We start from the raw sequence: 23,742 nt of genomic DNA, 5'->3' as shown, positions 1-23,742 counted from the left end.
CACTGGGTGATTTGTTATTTTAACTCCCTGATTTTGCGATTTGTGCTAGTGCCCTGTGCGAGAGGTAATTCTTTTCTTTTTTTTTTTTTTTTGCTGTAGTTGAAATAGTTAGAGTTAGCTACAGCGTGATCCACATGGGATCCGTTCTGTCTGTCGTGGATCCCAGCTCTTCTTGTGTCCCTCTAACAAGGACAGAAGCAGAGAGGTTTATGCATGCTGGGACCCGGCTCATACTTCACCTGTCAACAAAATCATTCTCACCACGGAAAAAAATGGAGATACAGTAGGGAGGAGGACAGGAGGAGGGACAGTTAGTGAGAGAGAAAAGGAGATGGAAAGATGAGGAAGAAACTAAGAGGATGGGGGCTGTTATATTCCTCTTGGCCATTTTTTTTTTTGCTCCTTTATTTCTCTATTTCTTCCGTTGTTTGTGTTTGTGGGCTCTGCTTATCAGATCCCAGCTCCATTCAGGGCTTCAGTCAGGGGAAGAAGCCAGACGCCTCCGACTCTCTTTCATTCAATCTCTCTGTCTCTCTCGCTTTCTCGTGCTCTCCCTCTCCTAACCTTTGAGAATAAGAGCCTTGAATTTGAATTTCAGAGCGAGCTAGCGAGCAAGAGGAGGGTTTGGAGGGAGAGGGATGGTGGGGGTGGGGGGTGTTGGAGCCACAGTCGTTGAGAAAGGGCCTGCTCAGCGCGTCCTCCGGCCTCCCCCCTCAGAGGGGCCCCGATCGATACAAACTCGGAGCAATAAAGCTTTCCCCCTGTCATCTCTGCAGAATACAAAGCAGAATAGAGAGAGGGAGAGAAAAAGAGAGGGAGAGAGAGAGAAAAAGAGAGAGAGAGAGGTGAAAAGCTGTTCCGCTAGCCAGACCAATTTCCTAACACCCCACCCCCCACCCCCCCCCCCCTCCTCTTCACTCGCTTCACCACCACCTCCCCAGCACACCATCACCATCACCGCCACCTCTATCACCCCTTTTCCTTACCTCCTTCTTTTTATCTATCGCTCTTTCAACTCTTTCCCCAAATGCACAATATATCCCCCTGGCTGTATCACTGAGAAGCTATCTCTCCATAATAAATACAGCATGAATAAAGTATACAATAGATTCCCTCTTTCTCCAACTATCTGAGAGAGAAAGGTAGAAAGGGGGAGTTGAGGGAGGAAAAGTGGCAAAAATGGTGGTGTGAGGGGAAAGAAGTAGAGCAGCCGGGGAGAAGGATGGATGGAAAACAGGAAGGAAAGATTGTTATAGCTGGGGATAAAGTGTGGTGAGTGTGTGTGTGGAGGGGGGAGAATAGGGATAAGAGAACCCTGCACCCAGAGAAAGATGGATGTAGCGATACAGGTAGAGAGGAGGCGGAGGAATATTGATGAGGAGGGATGGGGGTGGGGGTGGGGGGGGGGGGGGGGGGGGGGGGTTTGGGGGGGGTGTAGGTAGAGAAAGAGGCAAAGTGTGTGGGGATGGGTGAGGGAGCGAACGAGAGAGAGAGAAAAGAGAGGTGAGCGGGTCAAACAGAAATCCCTTGAATTGAGAGCCAATTACTGTAATTGTAATCTGGATTCAAAGCATAGAGACACAGCAGTGACAGGCTCACACAGGCAACCACAGGCACACACACACACGCATGCACAAAACAGACAAAAGACAGTGTGTGTGTGTGTGTCTGTGTGTCTCTACATCTCTACATGCTGTGTTGATTGTTCTGTGAAACTACAGATGTACATGCATTTTGTGTGTGTGAGTGTGTGTGTGTGTGTGTGTGTGTGTGTCTCTGTCTGTCTGTCTGTCTCCATTCTTCTCCACTGAATGGCAGTGCAGGAGTCAGCCTGCCAATCAACTATTGTACTCTTGTCAATTTAATAATATTTCTGAGCGCTGACCTCCACAGCGCTGCTCTGTGTGTGTGTTTGCGTGCATGTCTGTTTTTGTCTGTGAGCTCGAGTGTGTTCCTATATATTTCTCTGTCTCTCCCTCTTTCACCTCAGTCTAACCCCCCCACCCGTCCCTCCCTCCCTCCCTCTCCATCTCCCTCCCCCTCCCCCTCCATCTCCCTCCCCCGGTCCCTGTCTCTCATTCTCTCCTTTATTAGAAGAAGATAGTGCGAATCCTTCATCTCTCCTCCTCTAATTCTCTGCGTTATTGTCCCTCCGTTTCGGCCCTCTGTCTTTCTGCACTCCTTCACTTGTGTCCTCTTTTCTTTTCTTGCCATGATCTATATTGCACGCTTTTTCTTTTTTTTTAAACCTAGGCCCCGGCCTCCTTCCTGTCCTTTCCTGTTATGCTTCAGTTTTCTCTCATTCCTTCTTTCACTCAATCACCTCACATCCCTATCTTTCCTGCTCTCTTTTCTCCCTATGACCTAATCCCTCCATTACTTTATCCCAGCTTCCTCTCTTTCACCCTCTCTCTATCTGTCTTTTTCCTTTCTATCGTGCTGATGTCCCTTTTCCAGGCCAACTCTTCCTGTCTCATTTTCAACATTGTCCCTTTTTGCTTTTTCATCATCATAGGCTCATTTTGTCAACTCCATGTCCCCCCTCTCATTCCTCACTCTCCCTCCCTCCGTCCTTCCTTCCCTCCTCATCCCTCTCTCCCTCCCTCCACCCTGTCTGTTCCCTGGGGAGGTCAGTAATAATGGTAGTGATGGAGTGAGAGAGGGAGGTGCGATTATTGTCTTGTCGGGAGTCAGAGGAATCGATCGGCCCAGAAATATGAGGCGCGAGAAAGAGCCGCTGTGTCAGATACAATAACCACCCTCTCCCGGGGGCTTACACACATACATACACGCACACACACACACACACACATGCATGCACATACACACACACACACACACAACATACAGACACATTCCCGTATTCGACATGAAGATCCACATTTATTTGGTTCGACGCAAGTGCAGACACTGACATACACACACACACGTACCATCTTTCTTTTTCATTAACGCAATGCACACACATCCCTCTTCTTCTGTGGTGGAGGAGAGTGGTGAGGCAGCCCAATCATCTACATGCTTTGATCTGAGATAAAGCACAGAAGTAGATCTGTTCTGATCATTCTTCATGCACAGATAAAGGGCAAGGCGAGGAAAATCGCTCACACACCTTTCACTCACGTAGCTATAAACAGACATAAACACACATACGTGCGCACGCCGTACACACTCTCACACTGAGACCTTTCACTGCTGTTGCCTGGCAACGTGGCCGAGTGTCCAATCCGAGCGGAGAACAGTGGCCAGTGATGTCACAGCTGCTGCTGACCAGCAGGTCTGAGAGAGAAAGAGAGACAGAGGAGGAGAAGAGAAAGTTTGCACTGGAGAAAGAAAAGGGGGAAGGTCGCAAAAAAAAAAGACTGGGATGATGATGAGAGGGTTTGAAGGAAAAGAGGCACAGCAGGTGAAGAACAGGCGAAGGTGAAACAGGTGCATGGGCAGAAAGAGTGCAAAAAGACAGCGGTTGCCGTAACTAATGTACTCCCATTTTGTGTTTTGATTTGGAGAATATGAGGGCTAATTCAACACAACACCCTGCTTTGTCAGCGTAAGTGAACAGTTTGGTCTAAAGCGTCCTCAGTGCTCCTTGAGCCAGCGATGAAGGCCACCAGTCCCTCCCAGTAGACCTTTCACTCTTGTGACAAGAGCAGAAGACGAAGAAGAAGAAGAGGAGGTGAGAGGAACGAAGAAAAAGATTTGAGCTTCAACCTTGGTAGCGCCGTGGGAGAGAGTGGTGTCTGTCTAGACAAGCCCGGCTCCCTATGGGCTGCCGAGATGATACAGAAAGGAGGGGAATGGTGTGAGAGAAGGATGGAGGGGCGGAGGGACCAGAGGAAAAGGAGCAATTGAGAGGTATTAGGACAGGAGAGGAATAGGTGTTGTAAAGGTGTAGGTGGGATGTATGTGTGTGTGTGAGATGGCGCAGGTCCCATGGTAGCCAACACTCTGAATGTGTTTTAGCCCCTTTTGCTTCTCATACAAAACCTCAACCTCTGTAGTTTCCACACTGCCAGACCTACTGTTTATAATCCTGCAACTCCTCATGGGGCTCCACCTGCAAACACACACACACACACACACCTATACACTAGACTGGATTTTAAATCTCTCACCTTGTAGAATAGAGTCTTGCTGTTGGACTGTGTATAGGTCTTGGTGGGTCCATCACTGAGCCGTGCTCTGTCCCCTCTATAAGAAGAGGAATATGATGGATTATATGAATTAGAGCCAGTGTGTGCTTCGGGCCTGAGGCTGCACTAGATATAGGAGGGCCGAGCTGTAGAGGGATACTGAGCAGGTTTGGAGACCTCAGAATTGTTCCTGCAATGACCCATTATACACACATTCTCTATCCCACCGTCTTCCTCCCACCGTCCTCACCCCAAGCAAACATCCTTTCTCCGGTCATTTTATTCCTGCCTCTCTATCACTCACCTTCATTACCATCACTCTCTTCCTTCTCTTCTTCCCTCCTTATTTTCCTTGCTGTTTCTCTTTCTCTCTCTTAGTAACCCCCAATCCTCCCTCCCTACCTCACCCTCTCTCTGACAGTGGAGTGATTGATGGTGCTCTAGAGGCATCAGCATCCCCCCATCCTCCTCCCTGGGGTCCCACTATCAGATTGAGTATGTGTGTGTGTGTATATATATATATGTATGTGTGTATGTGTGTGTGTGTTCATTATCTTACGAACTAGCGGTGGCCAAAACACACACACACACATTAACATAACTCATATTCCCTAATAAATATTATTAATATTTATTTATGCTTTTTTCCAAGCTAATAATAGCACAGTTTGTTATGTAGAGTGTATTAATGAGTCAGCTTCAACTGAAGCCATTTGCTGTCGGCCCAGTATCCTGTAAGTGGCAAGGCTAGAGTGTTGCAAGGTCCGGTCTCCATGGTAACCGAAGCTCAGACCTCCCTGGGGCAGGAAGGCCCCCCATGGCCATGAACTGTACAATACACACACATCCAGAGCACTAAGATTCACCAGCCAACTATTGGAGCTCCTCAAACAAATGCACACACAGTTACACACACACACACACACACATACATACACGCCCACAAAGACACACAGTTTGGTAGTTATGTGGTAGATTGGGGTTTGAACAAAGGTCACGGCCAAAGCCAGGCTACCCAGACGACCTCTGACCCAGAGAGACACCTCCTCTCCAGTGTGCAGTCTGTCACTGTCCTTGGACTGGTCTGGCCAGTCCGTTCAGTCTTACACACATCCACAAACAAACTCTTGCTCTCCACTGATTAATAGTGATAAATAATGTGGCCAAATAAACTGGAAAAACTGAAGACAGGTCTGAGGTCTGTTTGGTGTGCAGCCTCCACCTTACTGTGGTATTAGTAATTTGTCACCACAAAGAAGAAAGAACTGGGGAAGCAAATTCAGCTACAACTGTAAGGAATATTTTCATTATCGATTTATCTGTCACTTATTTTCTCAATTAATCAATTAATTGGTTGTCTTTCAAAGGTCCAGAAAGAGTCACAGGTGCCCATCAGAATTTCTAAAGACCAAGGTGGCATCTTCAGATTCCTGTTCTATCTGATGATCAGGTCTAAACCTAAAGACATTTAGTTTACTATATGACGAGGACAAACAGCAAATCCTCACATTTGAGAAGTTTGGAATTTTTTCTTGAAAAATGACTGAAATTATTAATTGACTATCAAAATATTTGCTGATAAATTTCATTGATATGATTGACTAACCAATTCATCAAGTAATCATTTCAGCTCCAGCTAATTGCTAAAAAAATCTTGTTCATATGTGAGTTTGTTTGAAAGCTCTGTCTCAATTTCAGCAGTGTCTCTGCTGATATTGTCCTCATGGTAAATATATATTTACATGTGTCAGTGCACCAGTATTTGTGTATGTCTGAAGACCGATTTAAGAATGGTGTCTCTGTATAATACAGAGCACCTCCAGTGCTGTGCCGTATGCACTTCTTAGTGAACGTCTTTCCAGCAGTACATTGGGCTGTTGTAAATCACCACATAAAGTATTTATAAGGTTAAACTTGGGAACTCTGCTGCCGTTAGCTTTTGAATTAGTGAACTCGGACCAAGGGAGAAGGAGAGGGGAGGGAGGGGTGCTCAGCCTCCTCTCCTCTTTTCTTCCAGGGATGGAACAAGTTTGTTCATCAGAATTAGAGAATCAAGAGTGCCACCTTGTGGTCAGCTTGGCCTACAGTTAGAGCGGCACATTGACTTTTCCACATTTGAAAATCAGCAGTAATTCTGCTGAAACATGCTATTGTGCTTCCTCGAGATCATTCCCCGACTTTAGATTTTCACTTGTTTAGCAGGTTCTTAGTCTGTTTATTCTAGTGGGTGGTGCTGAAAGTGGCTTATATCTAGTTTATCTGCAATGTTCCACTTTCATGGCACATCTACCCGTCACGTGTAGAGATTCATGCGATTCATGTGGGTTTCTGTGGTGTATCACTGTGTGCAGCCCACAGTGTGGGATGGTCAGTGGTACAGTGCAGTGCTGTGACATGGTTTTTCCTTCCGCTTAGGGCAGACCAGAGCTGTGGCTGGTAAACTTAGCTGAGGATGTCTCACATCTTCTCTTGTTAGTACTGACCTCCTTCAACAGACCACCTTGCGCCCACTGATGTACCAACTAGGAGCCACCCCATAAACACAGATATGACCGAGGAGGGATGGTCATGACTCATGGCAGACAAAACAGGATACATGTACCTGTTAAAATAGCTATGTGTTGAGGAAAAACTCTGATCGGTGGAGGTTTTGAAGATACTGGGTCATATATCATACAAATGCATCATACGATCTTAAGTCTGAATGTCAAGCCTGATGTTTTTCTCTTGCGTGTAACTGAGTGAGTGAGCGTGAGTGTGAGTGGCTGTTTCCAGCTGCGGCATCACTTTCCATCGGTACCTATCATCCCCCTCTTTTTTCGCCTCTTCTATCTCTTCGATCTCCTTGCACACTCACTCTCTCCCACTCTCCCACCCTAACCTCTTGTGTGTCCCCCTTCCTTTCTTTCTTTTTTTTCTTTTGTCTAGTATTTTCTTCTGTTCTGTGCCGAGTTCCTACGAGGCTTACTTCCTCTTGTATTTTGCCGGATGTGGGGGTGGGGCTTGGGGCTGGCTGAGAAAGAGAGGGAGGGAAAGAGTAACATATGATTTAATACACTTCTTCGATTTGGTTAGAGACGACAGTCAGAGAGGGAGAGTGAGAGTTTTTCTTTACGTAGCGCGCACACACTCTCTCTCATACAGACACAGATATGACCAAGACAGCAGCAATAGCATCAAAGGACTTCTCCAGTATGTGGTTGCCAGGTGAGTGACTGTCTGTGCAGCCCTCTCTCTCCGCTGGCCTTCATTTACCAAGACCAATTAAGCTTGCGTGAGGGAGAGGGAACTCTGTGTGTGTGTGAGTGTGTGTGTGTGAGATAGAGAGGAAGAGAGCTGTGTCTACGCTGTTGATTAATGCCACTGGGTCTAAGAAGCTCAGCTAATTAGGGAACATCAAAGAGCGAGAGGTGGTGTGAAGAGAAAGATGGGGATGGATAGAGGGATGATGGATGGATGGGTGGACGCCTGTCGCAGGCAGAGGGAAAGGTCAGACACCTCGCCAGCCCATAGCATGCCTCTGTGTGTGTGTGTGTGTGTGTGTTTGTGTGTATGTGTGTTTATACTGAATACTGAATGCTAAAAAAGCTTGTGGGGATACAGTGAAAAAAAGTTTTTTGAAATGTCTTTTGAAACAGTGGTAAAGAAAAATTAGTGTTGCAGCTGCTTTTCTATATTGTGACTATTTTTCTGTCATCAGAAAACACCTTTTCTTTTTATTGCCAAGCACTGCGGCACTGATACATTTGTGTTCAGCTATAGATATTTAGCTGACAGATTTTTTTACATGCAGCTTTGGAACTGGTGTAAAATTTCTGTTTGTCTGTGTGTGTGTGATGGAGGTTTGGGGATCGCGCTGATTATTGCTTTACCCATTTTTAAATTTAAATTTCTGTCAGTGAATTTAAAACACATTGTGAAGCAGCCAAATACAAAGATACATGTTTTTGGTTTTTTGGTTTTTTTTAAAAAAGAAAGATGATCAGAAGAGGAAATGCCTAAAATAATTGTCTTTCCTAGTTTTTAAAAATGATATGAAAACAAAGCAGAAGCCCTACAGTCTTGTTTTGGTGGTCAGCTCAAGCTGTGAGAAGTGTAAGACACAGTCTCAGTTGACCGACAACAAGTCTCAAAGAAAAACACAGCACAGTTAGCTGACTCACCAATTACCAGAACCCAATTTTTAAATGTCAATTAACTCATATTTCTCAGTCTTTGGTGTCTTAATGTGATTTCTAAAAAATTACTGTGACAGTTTGCGTTGTTTATCAAGGAGTGATTCATGGCTTAAAAATCAGCAAGTCACCTCTTAACTTGATGTGGTCATCGCTGTGACCTTCTTAAAGTTACTTTGACCAAGGTTACACATCCTGATCACAAAGTGCAGAGAGGAATACACCACATTGCATCACAATGCAAATAAATACAGTGTCATAGTTTAGAGGGTTAATTAAAAAAAAAAAAAAAACTACTCAGAAAAATTGTAATAACTAATTTTGCTTAGAAATTCTGTACAATTTTTACATACTGCTGTCTGAACCACGTTCAGGTTAAACGAACAGTTCAGCAGTTTTGCTAACTTATGTCAAAATTAAAAGTGATTAAATGAGGAATGTTAAGAGTTGGCTTTGTCTGCTGAGTGGCTTTTCCACAATTTTAATAAATGGTATGGTAAAAATAGTCTTCTTGACGGCGTGAACAGCCTTATTCGTCTGCTCAAACTGCACCAACGTAAAAAAAATTATTTTGCTATATGAAAAATTAACATATTTCTGCAGTTTAAACTGTTAGAATGGTTCTCATTGACACATGCCTTTATTTCAGAAATTAGTATGTGAGCACATCATTCAGTTATGATTTGTCTTTTTTTTAAGTTGCTCTGTACACAATCACATCTGTTTATAGTCCAGCCGCTTTCGCTTTTATTCATGAGATGTTTTATGAGTTCATATTTAGCATTTCAAGCCATGAGTCATTTTTTTTTTTTGTAAAACCGACTGTCAAAAACATAGATTTGGTAAAACAACCCATAGATTGTGTAGACACATTAATTTGCCTTAGACTGTGATGAAATGTCACAGCCTTGATGGTCAGACTGCTGCTGCTGTGATATCTCACTTTATTGTCAAATTTTCCCTTTCAGCTCCTCACTTTGTTCTAAAATCCTGTTTTCATTTACTTATTTATTTTTAATTTACTTGTTCATCTCCTTATTTTATTCTCAAATTTTGACATCAGCTTATCACTGTGTATTAGATGCGCAGAAGCTTTTGAGCTGGATATTCGACTCTTTGATGCTCAGTTTTAAACGGAAAATATTTCTTTACAATCAAAATCTGCACCCCTGAGCTCTGCTTGGTTTTTGAAATCCATAGTTAGTTGGTGTGATGACTCCAGTTCCCAGACACCCCCCTTGGCGCTGGGGTTGTGTCCTGAATCAGGAAGTGGGGTGAGGGGTGGTAGTGGGGGGTTCAGCTTGGTTGCATTGGAGTTTCATCTAAGCCAAAATACCCAGAGGAGAATAACAGAAACAGTCCAGACTGAGCACAGACTGTGTTGTTCCTTGTTCCTTTCTATTGCATCATTTATTCATGACACAGTATTATACAGCATTAAATGATGAAAGATTAAAAAAAATGACTAAATAGTAAAACCTTGAGCTTTGCTGTAAGATTAGCATGCGTTGTAACAGCTTAATGATAGATGAAAGAGAGAGTAAGAGTAATTAAACTTGTTAAAAAAGTTTCTGAACACCACTGTAAATACAGTTTGTATACCATTTGAAAAGACAAAACAGGAGATTCTGTTGAGAGGTAAAGCCTCTTATTCTCATGTTTATTTTGTCATGACTTTTCTAAAATTGTAAAAACATTTATATCATGTAACTCTGCTCCGTGCCAAGTAAAATTAGTTGTGTGTTTGCGTGTGCAGCAATGTGTTGTAAAAGAGGGGGAGGTTTGAGAAGATAGAGTGAAAGAGAGCTAGAGAGGGAGAGCAAGCTAATATTAATAGCCTCACTGACAGTAAGTGTTGGGTTTAGCACTCTGCGTTCAACCCGGTACAAGGGGAAGTCGGGAGGGGAAGTGAGAAAAAGACACAGCAACTTGATATACTGTCCCACCACTGTATTACTGACCACATTATCCACCATGCTACTGTCTGTAGGCCATTTTGAACCATGAATCAGATCACATCTTCCCTTAAAACAGGTTGTACAGTACAGGAGAACTTCACATTGCAGCTGCCTCATGAGCTGGACAGTCATTTTACATGGTGGATTTGGCTTTCATGTAGTATACTGCACATATAGAGCACGAGATAGTCCAGTGTAAAAGAAGCAACATGTACATTAGTTTTGCTGTGCATTATAAAGTGTGTCCTTTCAACAGAGTTTTAAATGAGTGCATCTTGAGGGGAAGGTTTTACATTTAGGTGTATTGAGAAACAGTGGACAGTTTTTTTTTTTGGTTTCACTAAGAGCCGTTCCATATAGAACCAAAACAGGAGCTGTAAGTAAATTTGCCACAAACTGACTCTAATAATAAATTAACCAGATGTTTGCATCCACATGATTGGTGACCCTTTTAGCTTTTTGCAGAAGTCCAATTATTTGAGGGAAATCCTGCGGTCAGCTTGTATATGCCTGTGTGTGTGTGTGTGTGTGTGTGTGTGTCCTGACCCCGGGTGTGTGGCAGCAGAGTGGAGCTTTTCGAGCTGATTGCCACTTCCCCCTTCCACCAAAGACAGTGCATGTACCAAACTCAGCTGTTCTCACATCTGTCTCACTGAAACAAATGTGTTTCTGTCACTGAATGTGCCTCTGATCAGGGAGTGGCTCGTTTAATCTGTTAACTCTTGTCTATATAAAGACTTCACTGGACTGATGGTTGGGTTATTTTAAATCAGCATCAGGTCAGTGGTGGTCAGTGGATCAGGTTTGTCCTCTTCTCCACGTGTCACTGCTGCCCCCCAATGGTGAAACTGTTTGACCACTTGGTTGTTGGCACTGTAGAAAGTAAAATAGCACTATTTTCTTTATTTGGTGTGCCACATTTATGAAAACACAGCAATAAGGTGATGGGAAAATGACCATTTTAAACAGTGTCAGCACTCGCTCATCTGCAACATGAGAAACAACAGGATGAAGAGAGGAGAGACAAAGGGGAGAGGAGAGGGTGAAAGGAGAGAGAGGAAAAGGAGGAGGGAGACTGAGAGTTTATTATGCAGGTGGCAGATATAATTAGTTGGTCGTTGGGCAGATTTGCATGTTTTCACAAAAGGGAAGTAGCTCTGCGTGTGTGTGTGTGTGTGTGTGTGTGTGTGTGTCTATGTGGGCTTGTCAGAGAGAGAGAAAGAACAAGAGAGAAAAAAGTTTCAAATGGACACAACAAAAAGTTCTCTTACAGTTTGTGGTTTCAGACAAATAAAAAGGCTTTTACAGTGAGATAATGCTAGTGTGTGATTAATAAAAACAAAACTACTACACACACACTCAAGTAAACAGACATGTACACAGCCCACACACATATATATTCTTTCAAAACTCTTCTCAAATCATTCTCATTCCCATCTTTCCAAAACTCACTTCTGCACCATATTCTTTGTGATTAAATAGGGTTTAAGACATTAATTTCTTGCTTCCCTCCATTCACTGCTGTTACCATAGGGACTGTCCCAAAACAGTATCAACCAGGAAGTGATGTGGTCTTGTAATGAATGACACACAGCGTGAGACATTTTTAGCACGTAGCTCCCACGTAAACATGTGAGTTAAATTTAGAACAAGCAATTTAGAACAAGCAAGCACCTTGGGTCAGCCTACTCTATGTTAAACCGCTAATTGGAAAGAGTGAATGAATGTGGGCTGCATTCAACCTGTGAATGATTCAGCCACATTGTTTGGTTTACAGTGTGTAGGCCCGGCTCTGTGACCTGAAAACACTGAACCCTCACCTATCTGAGATTAACGCCCTGGGCATCCTCTTTCCCCTCTCGTCATCCAGATTCTGATCATCTGCTTCGTAAATGTCTATTGTTCTGCTTCAGTCAGCTTTTGTGTGTGTGTCACAGATTTAAGAATCAGCCTGAGTGACTGTTGTTTATCTGTGCGCCTTCCTGTTACAGATATCAGGATGTCAAAGCCAGTAGAGGGCGAGAAAGTAGGGGCTGACTCACCATTGGAGGGCACAGGTAGGGTGCAAATAAACACTTTCATGTGGGGAATGCCTAAACCTTATATTGAACATCAAAAACTATCCATGCCTGATACTCTATGTCAAATTTGTGCTCTAACACGTGATCCGTTTCTCATTTTTTCCTTTCCCTCCCACGCAGATTCTGAGCGGAATGGACCTGAATCAAATCACCAGGTACATCTGAATCCTGTGATTATTACGTCTATCTCCTACCCATTTCACCTACGCCAAAAAAGATAACAAAGAGCTGACTTCAGATGTCAGTTATTATTAAATCATAATTTGCCAGAGAGCAAAGTGGCGTCTTCAAATAGCTTGGGTTTGTCTGTTCAACAAAAATCAAAAATCCACAGTTAGTTTGCAATTATATCAAACAGAGAAAAGCAGCAAATCCTCACATCTGAGCTGGAAACACTAAATCTTTAGCAAATTTGCTAAAACAAATCAGTAGAACAACTGATCAAAATGATCAAAATCAATTTTAAAAAATCATGTTTTCCTCTATTTGTATTAACAAATGAATTGTAGTGTCTTCAGTTATTTTTGGCAGTAATTTCTGATTTGCCTGCTTCTTCTCCTCTTGGCTCAGTCAATGAAAGTCAATCCCTTTCCCCTGTCACCAACCCTGAGCAGCAGCAAGGTGAGTGCGTGTGTGTCCATTATACTGACATACCTGTACATGTCTGTGTGTATGTCTCATGTCTGGGCCCATGTTCGTGCATCTTTTGTGTCTTAACGTCACACAATAGGTTGATTGACAGCATAGCTGCCTCGGCTTTGGATTCATTTCTATGCACTGAATTGCTCTTTTGTTGTGTTCGACGTTGAGGTTCATAATGTGTCGACTCTCCACTCAGTCTTGAAAGTAAACAAATTCACAAAGAGCAGAGACTATGATGGCACTCTACCCTCACGAAGTGCATTCAGAACTGAAATAAATCTATAATGCTACCACTCACCAAAAAGTGGAATCCTCCTACTTTGCATACCACAGGAGATAAGCAAATCAGTAAGCTGGAGCAGTTCCCCCTGCCAGTTTAAACATGCCTCATCCTGGGAAAAAAAAAAAGATCATCCCTTTGTGCAGGAAAAAGAACAACTAGTGGGCTCACGTTCAGAGACGCGTTTCTGATCAGCTTAGGCGCATTACTTGAAATTACACATAAAATTAAAATACTTAACGCTGCCTATCATGACCTTAAATAGCCAGGTAAGCTAATGTAGTTGTATGTTTCTGAGAAGTTCTGGGAAGAGTAGTTCCCTGTCTTATTTTTGATATTTGTTCTCCTTTTCTTCTTAGTGCAGATGTTCTTTTTACAATTACGTTCTACCATTTATGTTGGAAAGGAGCAGCATAATTACAATTTTCAGCAGTGCAATAATGGAAATGTTCCGAGGGAAGACAGCTGACTTAGGATTTATGTTTTGATATTTATATATGTGTGTTAGTGTAAATCAGTGTTCTTCTACATTTGCCACTGTGTTTCCTGTCTTCCTCACAGACTAAGATGGAGGAGTGTGGTGAGATGTCCCCGGCCCTTCCTCCCTCTCACGGCCCGACCCCCTCACAGACGGCCCTGCAACATACACAGCTCATGCTGACCGGCTCCCAGCTAGCAGGGGTAAGACAGATTTATGTTAAATGGGCACAGACACACACACTTTGCTTTGCTTTTACCTTGCTTGCTTCTCTTGTGCTTCTTTTTGAACTTTGTTTCCTTCTCTTTCTCCTCCTATCCATTTCCTTCTTTTCTATTTTATCTCTATTTTCTCCTCTCGTCTCGTCTCCTCTCTTCTGCTCTTTCTTGTCGCCAGTTGACAGCTCTATTGCCAGCACAGCAGCAGTTGTTGCTGCAGCAGGCTCAGGCGCAGCTCCTGGCTGCGGCTGTGCAGCAGTCCAATGCAGCCCACGCCGCCCACGCCGCCCACGCTGCCCACGCAGCCGCCCAAGCCAATCAGCAAGCTCAGGCAGCCGCAGCAGCAAATCAGCAAGCCCAGCAGCAGCAGCAACAGCAGCAGCAGGTGGGACAAACGGGTCAGCAGGCTCAGTCACAGTCCCAGGGACAGGGACAGAGCACACAGGAACAGACAGCCCAAAGTGTCCCTGTCCCGCCTCCTCCACCCCAGCTTACCCTGTCCCAGCCAATCCAGCTCACCGCCCAGGTACCGACTGTTGATTGAGGAAACAGAATCAAACCATGGAACATTTCTTCTTGCATGTGTGTCGTATATTTCATGATTCACAGTTTCCACCGTGCATTAATGCACACATTTTCCTTTTCTTTTCTCGATGTTATTCAATAACAAAGTTTTTCCTCTTACTTCTGTGTTTTCTGCACGTTCAAGTCTGCTCCCCTCCTCAGCTGAATTTAGACGACGTGCTAACACATTTTTGTGTGACTGCCACAATGTGTGACTGCCACTATGAAGCCATTCATACGTTCTTTCTTGATCACACAGGACATCCAGCAGTTGCTGCAGCTTCAGCAGTTGGTGTTGGTGCCCGGCCACCCGCTCCCATCTCCTGCCCAGTTCCTCCTTCCACAGGCACAGCAGGCCCAGCAAGGTGGGGACTCTGCTTCCATACTTTTTTATGTTTTGGGCAGAATTCAGTTATAAATGTTGGTAAAAAAAATTTGCCTTTTTGTCATAACTATAGTTGACAATATGCTTTTTTCCCCCCTCAGGACTCCTATCGACACCAAATCTTATTCCGCTACCTCAGCAAAACCAAGGGAGCCTGCTGTCTGCTCCAACTAGAATGGGACTCCAAGCACAGGTATGAGGAAACTTTTAAGCTTTAGTCAGTGGAAAGGGACACTTCTTCCTCTCTTGTTCTCACTCTCTTCCTCTGACGTTGTACCTGCTGCAGCGAGATAAGAGTGTGGAGGTGAGCGGAGGCGGAGGTGTGACCACGATGCCCTCTGTGACCTCTCACCCCGAGGAGCCCAGTGACTTGGAGGAACTGGAACAGTTCGCCCGCACTTTCAAACAGAGACGCATCAAGCTGGGCTTCACACAGGTATGGAGGGACAAATGCAGGTTACTTCAGAATTTAATGTTTCTTTTAATCTTTTGACTTCCCAAAAACGTTCTTCTTTTATCTCTCTACCAGGGAGACGTAGGCTTGGCCATGGGGAAGCTGTATGGCAATGATTTCAGCCAGACGACCATCTCCCGCTTTGAAGCCCTCAATCTGAGCTTTAAGAACATGTGCAAGCTGAAGCCACTGCTGGAGAAGTGGCTCAATGATGCAGGTGACCTCTCATCTACATAGCAGCACTCTACATTTAGACTAGCATATGTTTAAAGGACCTACTTAAAGAGTATGAAAATTATAATTAGTCTGACATTCAGTGTGTTTTTCTGTTCGTGTATGTTTGTTTTCGCCCGTCAGAGACCATGTCCATAGACAGTACCTTGCCCAGCCCCAGCTCCCTGTCCTCTCCCTCTCTGGGCTTCGAGGGGGTTCCTGGTCGCCGCAGAAAGAAGAGAACCAGCATTGAGACGAATGTACGCGTGGCCCTGGAGCGCTCATTCATGACGGTAAGTTGATTAAACTCACTTGATTAAACAAAATTTCAAAAAATGTATGTTGATTAAAGATCATTCTTCACTCTCAAATGAATTCACACACTTTTCTTTTCTTGGATTGATTGATTTTTGTCTGGCCCAAAAGCAAAAACACATTTGTGGCTGGAGGCAGATTAATTTAATAACTGACCCTGAAACTGCTTGATGAAGTTTTTATGGAATCAGTCTAGGATGTGTAAATTGAGACAAGTGTGTGTAACATATTTTTGTCACCACTGTGCATGACTGAGTTACCAACATGGTACTTGTTCACAGATCATTTAAATGTCACATTCTGCCCTTTCTGTTAATGAACATAGTTCATGTCTTGGTGTTTTTGATGTTTTGAATCATGTGGATGAAACGATCTAAGCTCCTGTCTCCCTCTCTGCCTGCAGAACCAGAAGCCTACCTCAGAAGAGATCCTGCTGATCGCCGAGCAGCTCAACATGGAGAAGGAGGTGATTCGGGTCTGGTTCTGCAACCGCCGGCAGAAAGAGAAGCGCATCAATCCCTCCAGTGCCACCCCTCCCCTGCCCAGCCAGCCCCCCGCTGCCCCACCAACGCACAAACCACCCTGCTATAGCCCTCACATGGTAAATATCCAACCTTAACATCCCTGATACACTTGTTGGTTTAATGGGCACAAATGCATCACAATCGTTACATCACTTCTCCTGTTTTAATGATTAATCAGTAATCAATATGATCCTGTTGTTCAGCTGTCTGCAGTTTTCAGAAACCCAAAACTGTCCCTCTGTCTCTCTGCCAGATGTCCAGCCAGCTGTCGCAGGCCGTGACTAGTCTCAGCAGCACAACAGTGACTACCATGTCCTCCGTCTGCCCCCTGACTTCCAGCCTCACCTCCACCCACCCCTCTCTCAGCTCCGCACCCTCCCCGGTGACTCCTCCTCCCCGCAGCACGGCCAGCCCTGCCACTCCCAGCCACAGCACACTCAATCTTAACACAGGGTAAGATGCTCACAACATGCTAAAAAACTTATTTTTCGCTTACCTTCAGGGATATCTAGTCCTTCTAATATGTGTTTATTTTGGGCCAGGTTTTAAGATATCTGTTTCTGAAGGGGCCAATAGACTTGACTTGAATGACTGTTGAATGGCCAAGCAGCTTCTGAATCCCCCTCCCTCTGCACCTGTCTGTCCGTAAAAGGAACTGGGTACTGCGTCCAAAAAATTCTGTAACTTTCTGAAACCAAATTGGGAAAACCGGCTGGATTTGAACTTTCCCATAAGTTCTAATCTTTCTCTCATTTTACGATTTCTGTCACTGTTGGTGTTAACAAACAAGTACAACACTATAAATCCAGGAGAGCTTGTCTGAAAACGTGTGCCATTATCTCTGAGGGCTGACTTTTCACTCTGCTTTTGAGAATGGCCGTTCAGAACATCTATAAACGCACTGGCCTTCCCGTGTAGAAATGTTACATTTTAAAATGCAACACCAGCATCTCTCATCTGCTGCTTTCTACTGATGAAATCGTCCCATTAAAACTTAACATTGTCTTCTATTAATTATCCAAAGTAACTAATACAGGTTATGGGAAAAAACATCTTCCATCTCTCAACATATAAAAAAGTAAACATATATTGAGAGATGGATGCTGCAAAATCTGAAGACCTTAAGGAAAACCTTAAGATAAGCAGCATTTGCTAGGTACCACTAAAGGAGAGAAAGTATTTTTTTCCTGTAATTTGGGGGAACTGACCCTTTAATCCTTTGGTTTACAGTATTTTTAATTGAAAAAATCCCTGTTTGTTTGTCCATGGCAGCCACCGCAACTGAATACATTTAGGCAAAGCATCACACACAGTAGCCCAGCACACAACCACACATTTCCATAAACACACTCACCATGAATGCTGCACTGCACCATGCTCGGTTCACCTGCAGTTAAATGGTTGATACTACACACACACACACACACACACACACACACACACACACTGATATCCCAGCAATGCCATTGGGTGCCACTATTCTAACCCTGTGTGTGTGTGTGTGTGTGGTTCTTGTGTTCACAGCTTATGGCGTATGGGTAAAAAGAACGGTGACGTGTCTAACTACATCACCGATTTTGCTGCAAACTTGAGGTGAATCCGGCGGAGACACACACATGCAGATACACAGTATTGAATTATTTCTGTCCTGTATTATAAATGCACAGATAATGAGAGTTTTGATGTGTTATAACACTTTTCAAAATGATCTGATTCTTTCCGCATGTCTAACCTCTTTTTTACATTGTTTACTTCTGTGCAGCAAACTGTCAGCAAACTACTGCTCTTCACGTGTGCAGGGGCTAAATTTACCCTCTGTTTGTCTTTGCTGCTTTTTTTCTCACCTTTTCTCCTCTGCCTGTCTGTGTTTGTCTATATGCTTGTGTATGTATGGTGCTGCCTGTATGTGCGTGTGTATGTGTGGGCGCATGTGTGACACAACAGGAACACTGTGATGGGAGTTAACACAGGGATGAACCAAGCCCTCCTCGGTAACAATCCCCTGGCCACTATCCAAGGTGTGTGTGAGAGAAACATTGAAAGGAGAATGGGTTTATGAGCACCACTGACAAACAGAATATAACGTAGAGGTCAAAGGCTGAGGTGGAAGTGTTTTTTTTATGATTTCTGGAAAAAAAAATCTTAGAGTCACAGGATAAAATGTAAAAATACCCAGAAAAGAGTTCTGTTCTGTGCAGGTAGTGTGTTTTCCGCATCTCGAGCACTTACACAAACATTTGCCTCTCATAAACTCCTACATGCACATAAATGTTTAAACTCAGACACGTACTGCACATGACAAATTCTCTCTCACACACCTCCCTACACTTGAGAACAATACAAGAATAGCACAAGAAAAACGTGTACAGTCCCGCAGGAGTTACCACCAAACAGTCCCATCCACCGTCAGCAGAGCTCATTTTTGGTCATTCTTTGTGTTGCGAGGATGAGAAGGGGGAGAGAGATGTTTTAAAAAGAGAAGTGTGGTGGTGAGTAATACAGTTATGCATGGTAGGTGAATCAAATCGCACTGGCAGAGTGCTGACTGGAGACACAGATGAATAGGCAGCTGAGCATGTTTGCTCATCCACACTGTGAAGCAGCTGAGACAGAGAGAGTTGTAGACTTGTTTGTCACATGTTGCCATCGACATCCATGAATCCATCCCATCGAGCGTCTGTGTGTGAGTGACAATGGTTACGTTACTGTGTGGGCTGTGCTTTTGTGTGCGCGTCTGTGCTGTCTCACTCATCTTTAGCCTGTCATCTCTTCATTTCATCATTAGTTAAATATGTTGATTATTAAAAAGGAAAAGTCACTATAACAGCAAATATGCAAATATGTACAGCTATATTGGATTTGATACCATAAAACCTTTAAACCATCGACAGTAAATGCCAGGTTTTGGTGTCAGGCCCTCAGGATTACAGACCAAAAGCTACATTTTGGACTCACCATTTCACACCACTTTGCTGCTCAGCAGTCATACACCAAGAAATCGATCACTGAGGAGGCAGAAATAACAGTTTGTTCACCGAAAGTAGTCTCAACAGACCATAATGCTGTGCACCCACAAGACGTTTTGCACTTTGAGTAGTACGGGCGCCTGATATTTTTTCTCCAATGAAAAAAAAAAAAAAAAGAAATCTGCTTTGCTGTTGCTATGCAATCACAAATATTATTAGGATGTATCCACACATACCATTTTGATAGTGAAAGAAGCCCTGCGTGAACCGTGTTTATGTGGGGGAAAAACAGCCAGTCATCAACCTTGTTTCCATAACAACAGACCACTCATGTCAGCTTAGCTTTTGTTGTGCTGTGTGTGATTCCACATAATTAGCTTGCTGCAGATATTAGACAGTGTTCAATTACTACAACAGCCTTTTATCTCTGTTGGCACGGTGTGTTGAAATGTGTTGGAAGTCACTTTGTGTGTTTTGGAAAAGTTAAATGTTTCTTAGCTGTCACTCAAGTGATTCCCCCTAGAAAAACAGATAGTTTTTTTATTTTTTTTTTTTAAACATAGCATAACAACTTTCCTAGTGCCTTGTGGCCACTCCCTTTGCTTTTCTTTGAAAATAAACAGTGAAAATAAACAGTGACAATTCTCCACCTGTCTAACAAGTTTGGGCACTTTCTCTGTCTGTAGGTAATGATCAAATGGAGTAGCGCTTGATAAGGAAGCTTAACAGAAGTTGGTAAACAGTTGGTAAAACATAAATGGAAACGCCTTTTAACATGCAAATGTGCTGAATATTACTTGTTAATGATAAAAAAGAACAAAAGAAAACTCTGGGAGAAAAAGACGAGAGCAAGACTGTCCTCAAGTCTTCCTTTTTTGAAGAGTTTGATGGAAGAGGAGTAAGGAGGACAGGTTTAAAACAAAAATCTACCTGATAAAGAGGCGGTGGAAGAAAACACAATGCCCAAAAAACTGAAGATGTTTCTGGAATACCATAAAAGTGTCTGATGGCAAAATGTTTTTTTTAAAGCTTTTTTCGTCTCTCTCTCTCTCCCTCAGCCCTAGCAGCCAGTGGTGGCCAGCTGCCTCTTTCCAGTCTTGAGGGGGGCAGTAAGGTGATGCTGGGGGCCTCTGGGGGCCAGGGAGGGGGCCTCCCGTCCTCCCTTTTCCTCAACCACCCTGCCCTACTCCACATGGGCCAGAACCCTGGCGCTGGACTGGTCAGTGCCGCCGTAGCCAAAGCCTCCCAGTCCTCCCCTTTCCCCTCGGCCAGCAGCATCAGCCCCACCCCCTGCTCCCCCTCTCCCTGCTCCAGCCCTGCCTCTTCCTGCTCCTCCAGCGAAATGGCACACAGCCCGCCCTCTCTGGGCGGGGCCAAGATTGAGTGACCACACCAAGGGCCAATCAGAGAGGAGGAGGAATGAGGAAACGAGAACCTCGCCTTTCACACCAAAGCTATCTCTTTCTCTCTCTTGCGCTCTTCTTCCGTTATTTTTTTCGCAATGGCTCTCTCTCTCTTTCTCTCCCAGTCTTTCGATGCCAAAAATACACAGAATGAAAGAGGAGAGAGGGAGAGAAAGAAGTGAAAGAGGGGAGAAGGGGGGAAAGGGGAAGATTGAAACCAAAAATCTTTATCTATCAAAACAGATGGAGAGGAGGCAACGTGGGACCTTTTTGTCAATAACGTGTGATATCGACATGGCACCTCTCCACTCTTTCTCTCTGAAGGAAAACAAACCAATGACTCTTTAACAAAGAGACGGAAGAGACGGCAGAGATGCATGTCGAAGTGCATAAACCAAAAATGACAAACGATACTATGTGACAAAGGAATGGCGACAAGGACAAAAATAGATTGAGAGGAGGACAGTGCTTACGTTTTCCTTTTTTTCTTATTATTTCTAAAAGCTGCGGGTCTGAAGGAAGAGGAGTAGGGAGGATAAGTTTAAACCAAAAATTTACCTGAGGAGGAGGCGGAGGAGGAATACACAATGACAAAAGAAAAAGAAAAAAAAAAACGTCAACCATACCAAAATCCCAAATACCAAAAATACGGAGAGAAAAGCTTTATTCAAAGGACGTGTAAATACTGAAGCTATCCAGGACCAGGACTCTACTGCTACTGCTACTTACACATACACACAAACAAACACACACACACACACACATCAAGAGCCAATCCATCCTGCCATCGACTCATCCTCTGTGTCAGCTCATGTGTCTCTTATAGGTTCATGCTAGATATTTTAGATAATTTTGTAAAAGCCTGTTACTGAGTCAAAAGCTTGTGTATGAATGATTGCCAGTTCTGCTGTGTCTTCATGCGTTTAGTCTCTTTACCTACCTCTGGTTCTAAGAGCATAGAAAAGCTTTCCTCTCTCCTTTTTAATTTCACATTTCCCCAACAGAGTCTTGCTATTCAGTATCTATTTTTTCAACTTTGAGAAGTACAGTTGGGATTTGTTTTTTTTTTTATTATTTATTAGTGTCATTTTACAAACCAGCTCCTATTTATTGTTGCAGCTTTTTTTTTAGTGTTACCTTTTAAGGGTTTGTATCATCATCACTGTCATCATCTTTGTCTTCATCATACATGTTGGTGTCATCAACATACATTTCATTTTTGATGTGACTTTTCTGCAGGAACAGAGATGACAAAGGTGAAGAGATGCTCGTCTCAGTCCTCACCAAGTGCCAATAGGTCAAAAATAGAGTTGGCACACTGCGAGCTGATTTCAAGGTGTGAATGAATTTATTAAAACCTAAACGTGTGACATTTTGTGCTCTTAATCAGACCACTCTTTCCTCACTCTTAAAGATAACCCATTATCAGTGACTCCATGGCTAAATGAACACGCCCTGGAAACTTCACACACTGTAAATGACGTTTGTTAAGAGTGGCGACCATTTTGAAAGTATGAAATAGGGCTGTGATTGGAGATTTGAAGTAATAACCGTTGAGACTGAAGGCTAAATAAGTCAATAAAGCCAAGTTTAGTCACAGCTGGCTCTCGTTCCTGCCTCGTCAATCAGCATAGATGCCCCAACACCTGTCTGTCTAGACATGTTTACTGATGTTTGTCTGTTTTCCATCATCACTCCATCAGTCACATTTCACTGTCATTTTCCACCTCAGACTGCCATTAATTCTCAAATGGAAACCAAAGCATTCTCAAGGCTGGGCTCGTCTTAAAGAGCCTCAGCCCAGATATATGAACACAATAAGGACACTGAAGGGGTGGGGTGGGGGGCTGAGAACAGGACGTTAACCACTGGAAGCCCCCTGGTGTAATCCCCTCCACCTGGCCCGTCAAAAAAAAAAAAACCCACAGGGGGAAGCTTTATTTAGGGAACTGATCCTTTACTCCGAACCCCCAGAGAGAAGGGTACGCTGGGACAGGCGAAGGAGGGACACACTGTAGTGAGGGGGGGGCAGGCATCACACTTTTTCTAAGAGGATACCAAAAATAAACCCGAACCAAAAAAAATGAACAACAAAAAAATACCAAACACACACAACCCAAGGAATGACAGAAGCAAACCAAAAAGAACCCTAACCAAATGTGGCTGGAGGGAGGAGGGGAGGAGGACAAAGTGCAGGTGTTGAGAGAAGTGAAGCCGCTGCATCTCTCTGTCTGTCTGTCTGTCTGTCTGTTAGCTTTAGGGCTGCAGCATTCGCCCCACTCTGAAACTGTGTAGCATGGATAGAGAGATAAATAAGACAGGCAGATAGACAGGTGAGCAGAAGAAGGACAGACAATTCCTCCCCTCCTCTGCCTCTCTCCAGCTCAGCTCTCTGGTCCTGGATGGAGCTAAACGCAAATGACCTCACTGAACTGAAATCTTCTAAAAATCTGTTTTTATTTTTCTGTTGGTTGGTTCTGATTGTTTTATCTCTGCTGTGTCTCTTGATGCCGTTTTATGTACTGTACTTTAGTGCTTATTACTCATTTGGAATAACGTACTCGCTTACTTACTACAAGAGCTCCTTATTTTTTTCGTAGTCGTGCTAGAGATTTTTATCAGGTGGTTGGAAAAAATACTGTGAAAATTTAGCTTCCAGATTTTTATTAGATAAAGAAACAGACTGTCTTGGCAGAAAAAAGACAACACAAAAAGCCAAAAACAAAGAGTTGAATAACAAACCTTAAAAATGCCAAACCAAATACTGAACTAAACCAAACACAGAAGAGAGGAACAGGAACTGCCTTCTTCACATGAGGGCAAAGACATGAGTTAGTGTCAATTTGTCTGAGGTGAAACTGTGTGTTTTTCTGTATATATGTGTCAATGGGATGGTGTAAAAGATAAAGGACTAGGTTCGGAAGTGATCACGTTTAAAGAATACACACAGAAA

The 23,742-nt window shown here is 43.6% G+C and overlaps 1 protein-coding gene across 1 annotated transcript in view; it reads left to right on the top strand.

Moving 5' to 3' along the window:
* pou2f2a (POU class 2 homeobox 2a) overlaps window positions 1-22,157 on the top strand; it is a 39,052-nt gene extending 16,895 nt beyond the window's left edge. Inside the window, exons 2-15 of the mRNA XM_041044188.1 lie at window positions 12,258-12,323; window positions 12,468-12,502; window positions 12,918-12,968; window positions 13,831-13,950; window positions 14,144-14,491; window positions 14,789-14,894; window positions 15,016-15,107; window positions 15,201-15,350; window positions 15,444-15,585; window positions 15,726-15,874; window positions 16,300-16,497; window positions 16,674-16,873; window positions 18,365-18,438; window positions 20,445-22,157. Of these exons, the coding sequence (XP_040900122.1) occupies window positions 12,258-12,323; window positions 12,468-12,502; window positions 12,918-12,968; window positions 13,831-13,950; window positions 14,144-14,491; window positions 14,789-14,894; window positions 15,016-15,107; window positions 15,201-15,350; window positions 15,444-15,585; window positions 15,726-15,874; window positions 16,300-16,497; window positions 16,674-16,873; window positions 18,365-18,438; window positions 20,445-20,773 (2,060 nt within the window). The 3' untranslated portion in view covers window positions 20,774-22,157. The remainder of the gene's footprint in view (window positions 1-12,257; window positions 12,324-12,467; window positions 12,503-12,917; window positions 12,969-13,830; window positions 13,951-14,143; window positions 14,492-14,788; window positions 14,895-15,015; window positions 15,108-15,200; window positions 15,351-15,443; window positions 15,586-15,725; window positions 15,875-16,299; window positions 16,498-16,673; window positions 16,874-18,364; window positions 18,439-20,444) is intronic.
* Window positions 22,158-23,742: the final 1,585 nt, after the last annotated feature.

The sequence above is a fragment of the Toxotes jaculatrix genome, chromosome 8 (assembly GCF_017976425.1).
Source record: "Toxotes jaculatrix isolate fToxJac2 chromosome 8, fToxJac2.pri, whole genome shotgun sequence".
NCBI lineage: Eukaryota > Metazoa > Chordata > Actinopteri > Toxotidae > Toxotes > Toxotes jaculatrix.
The sequence above is the reverse complement of the archived record's forward strand: the minus strand, read 5'-3'. Positions and strand labels throughout refer to the sequence as shown.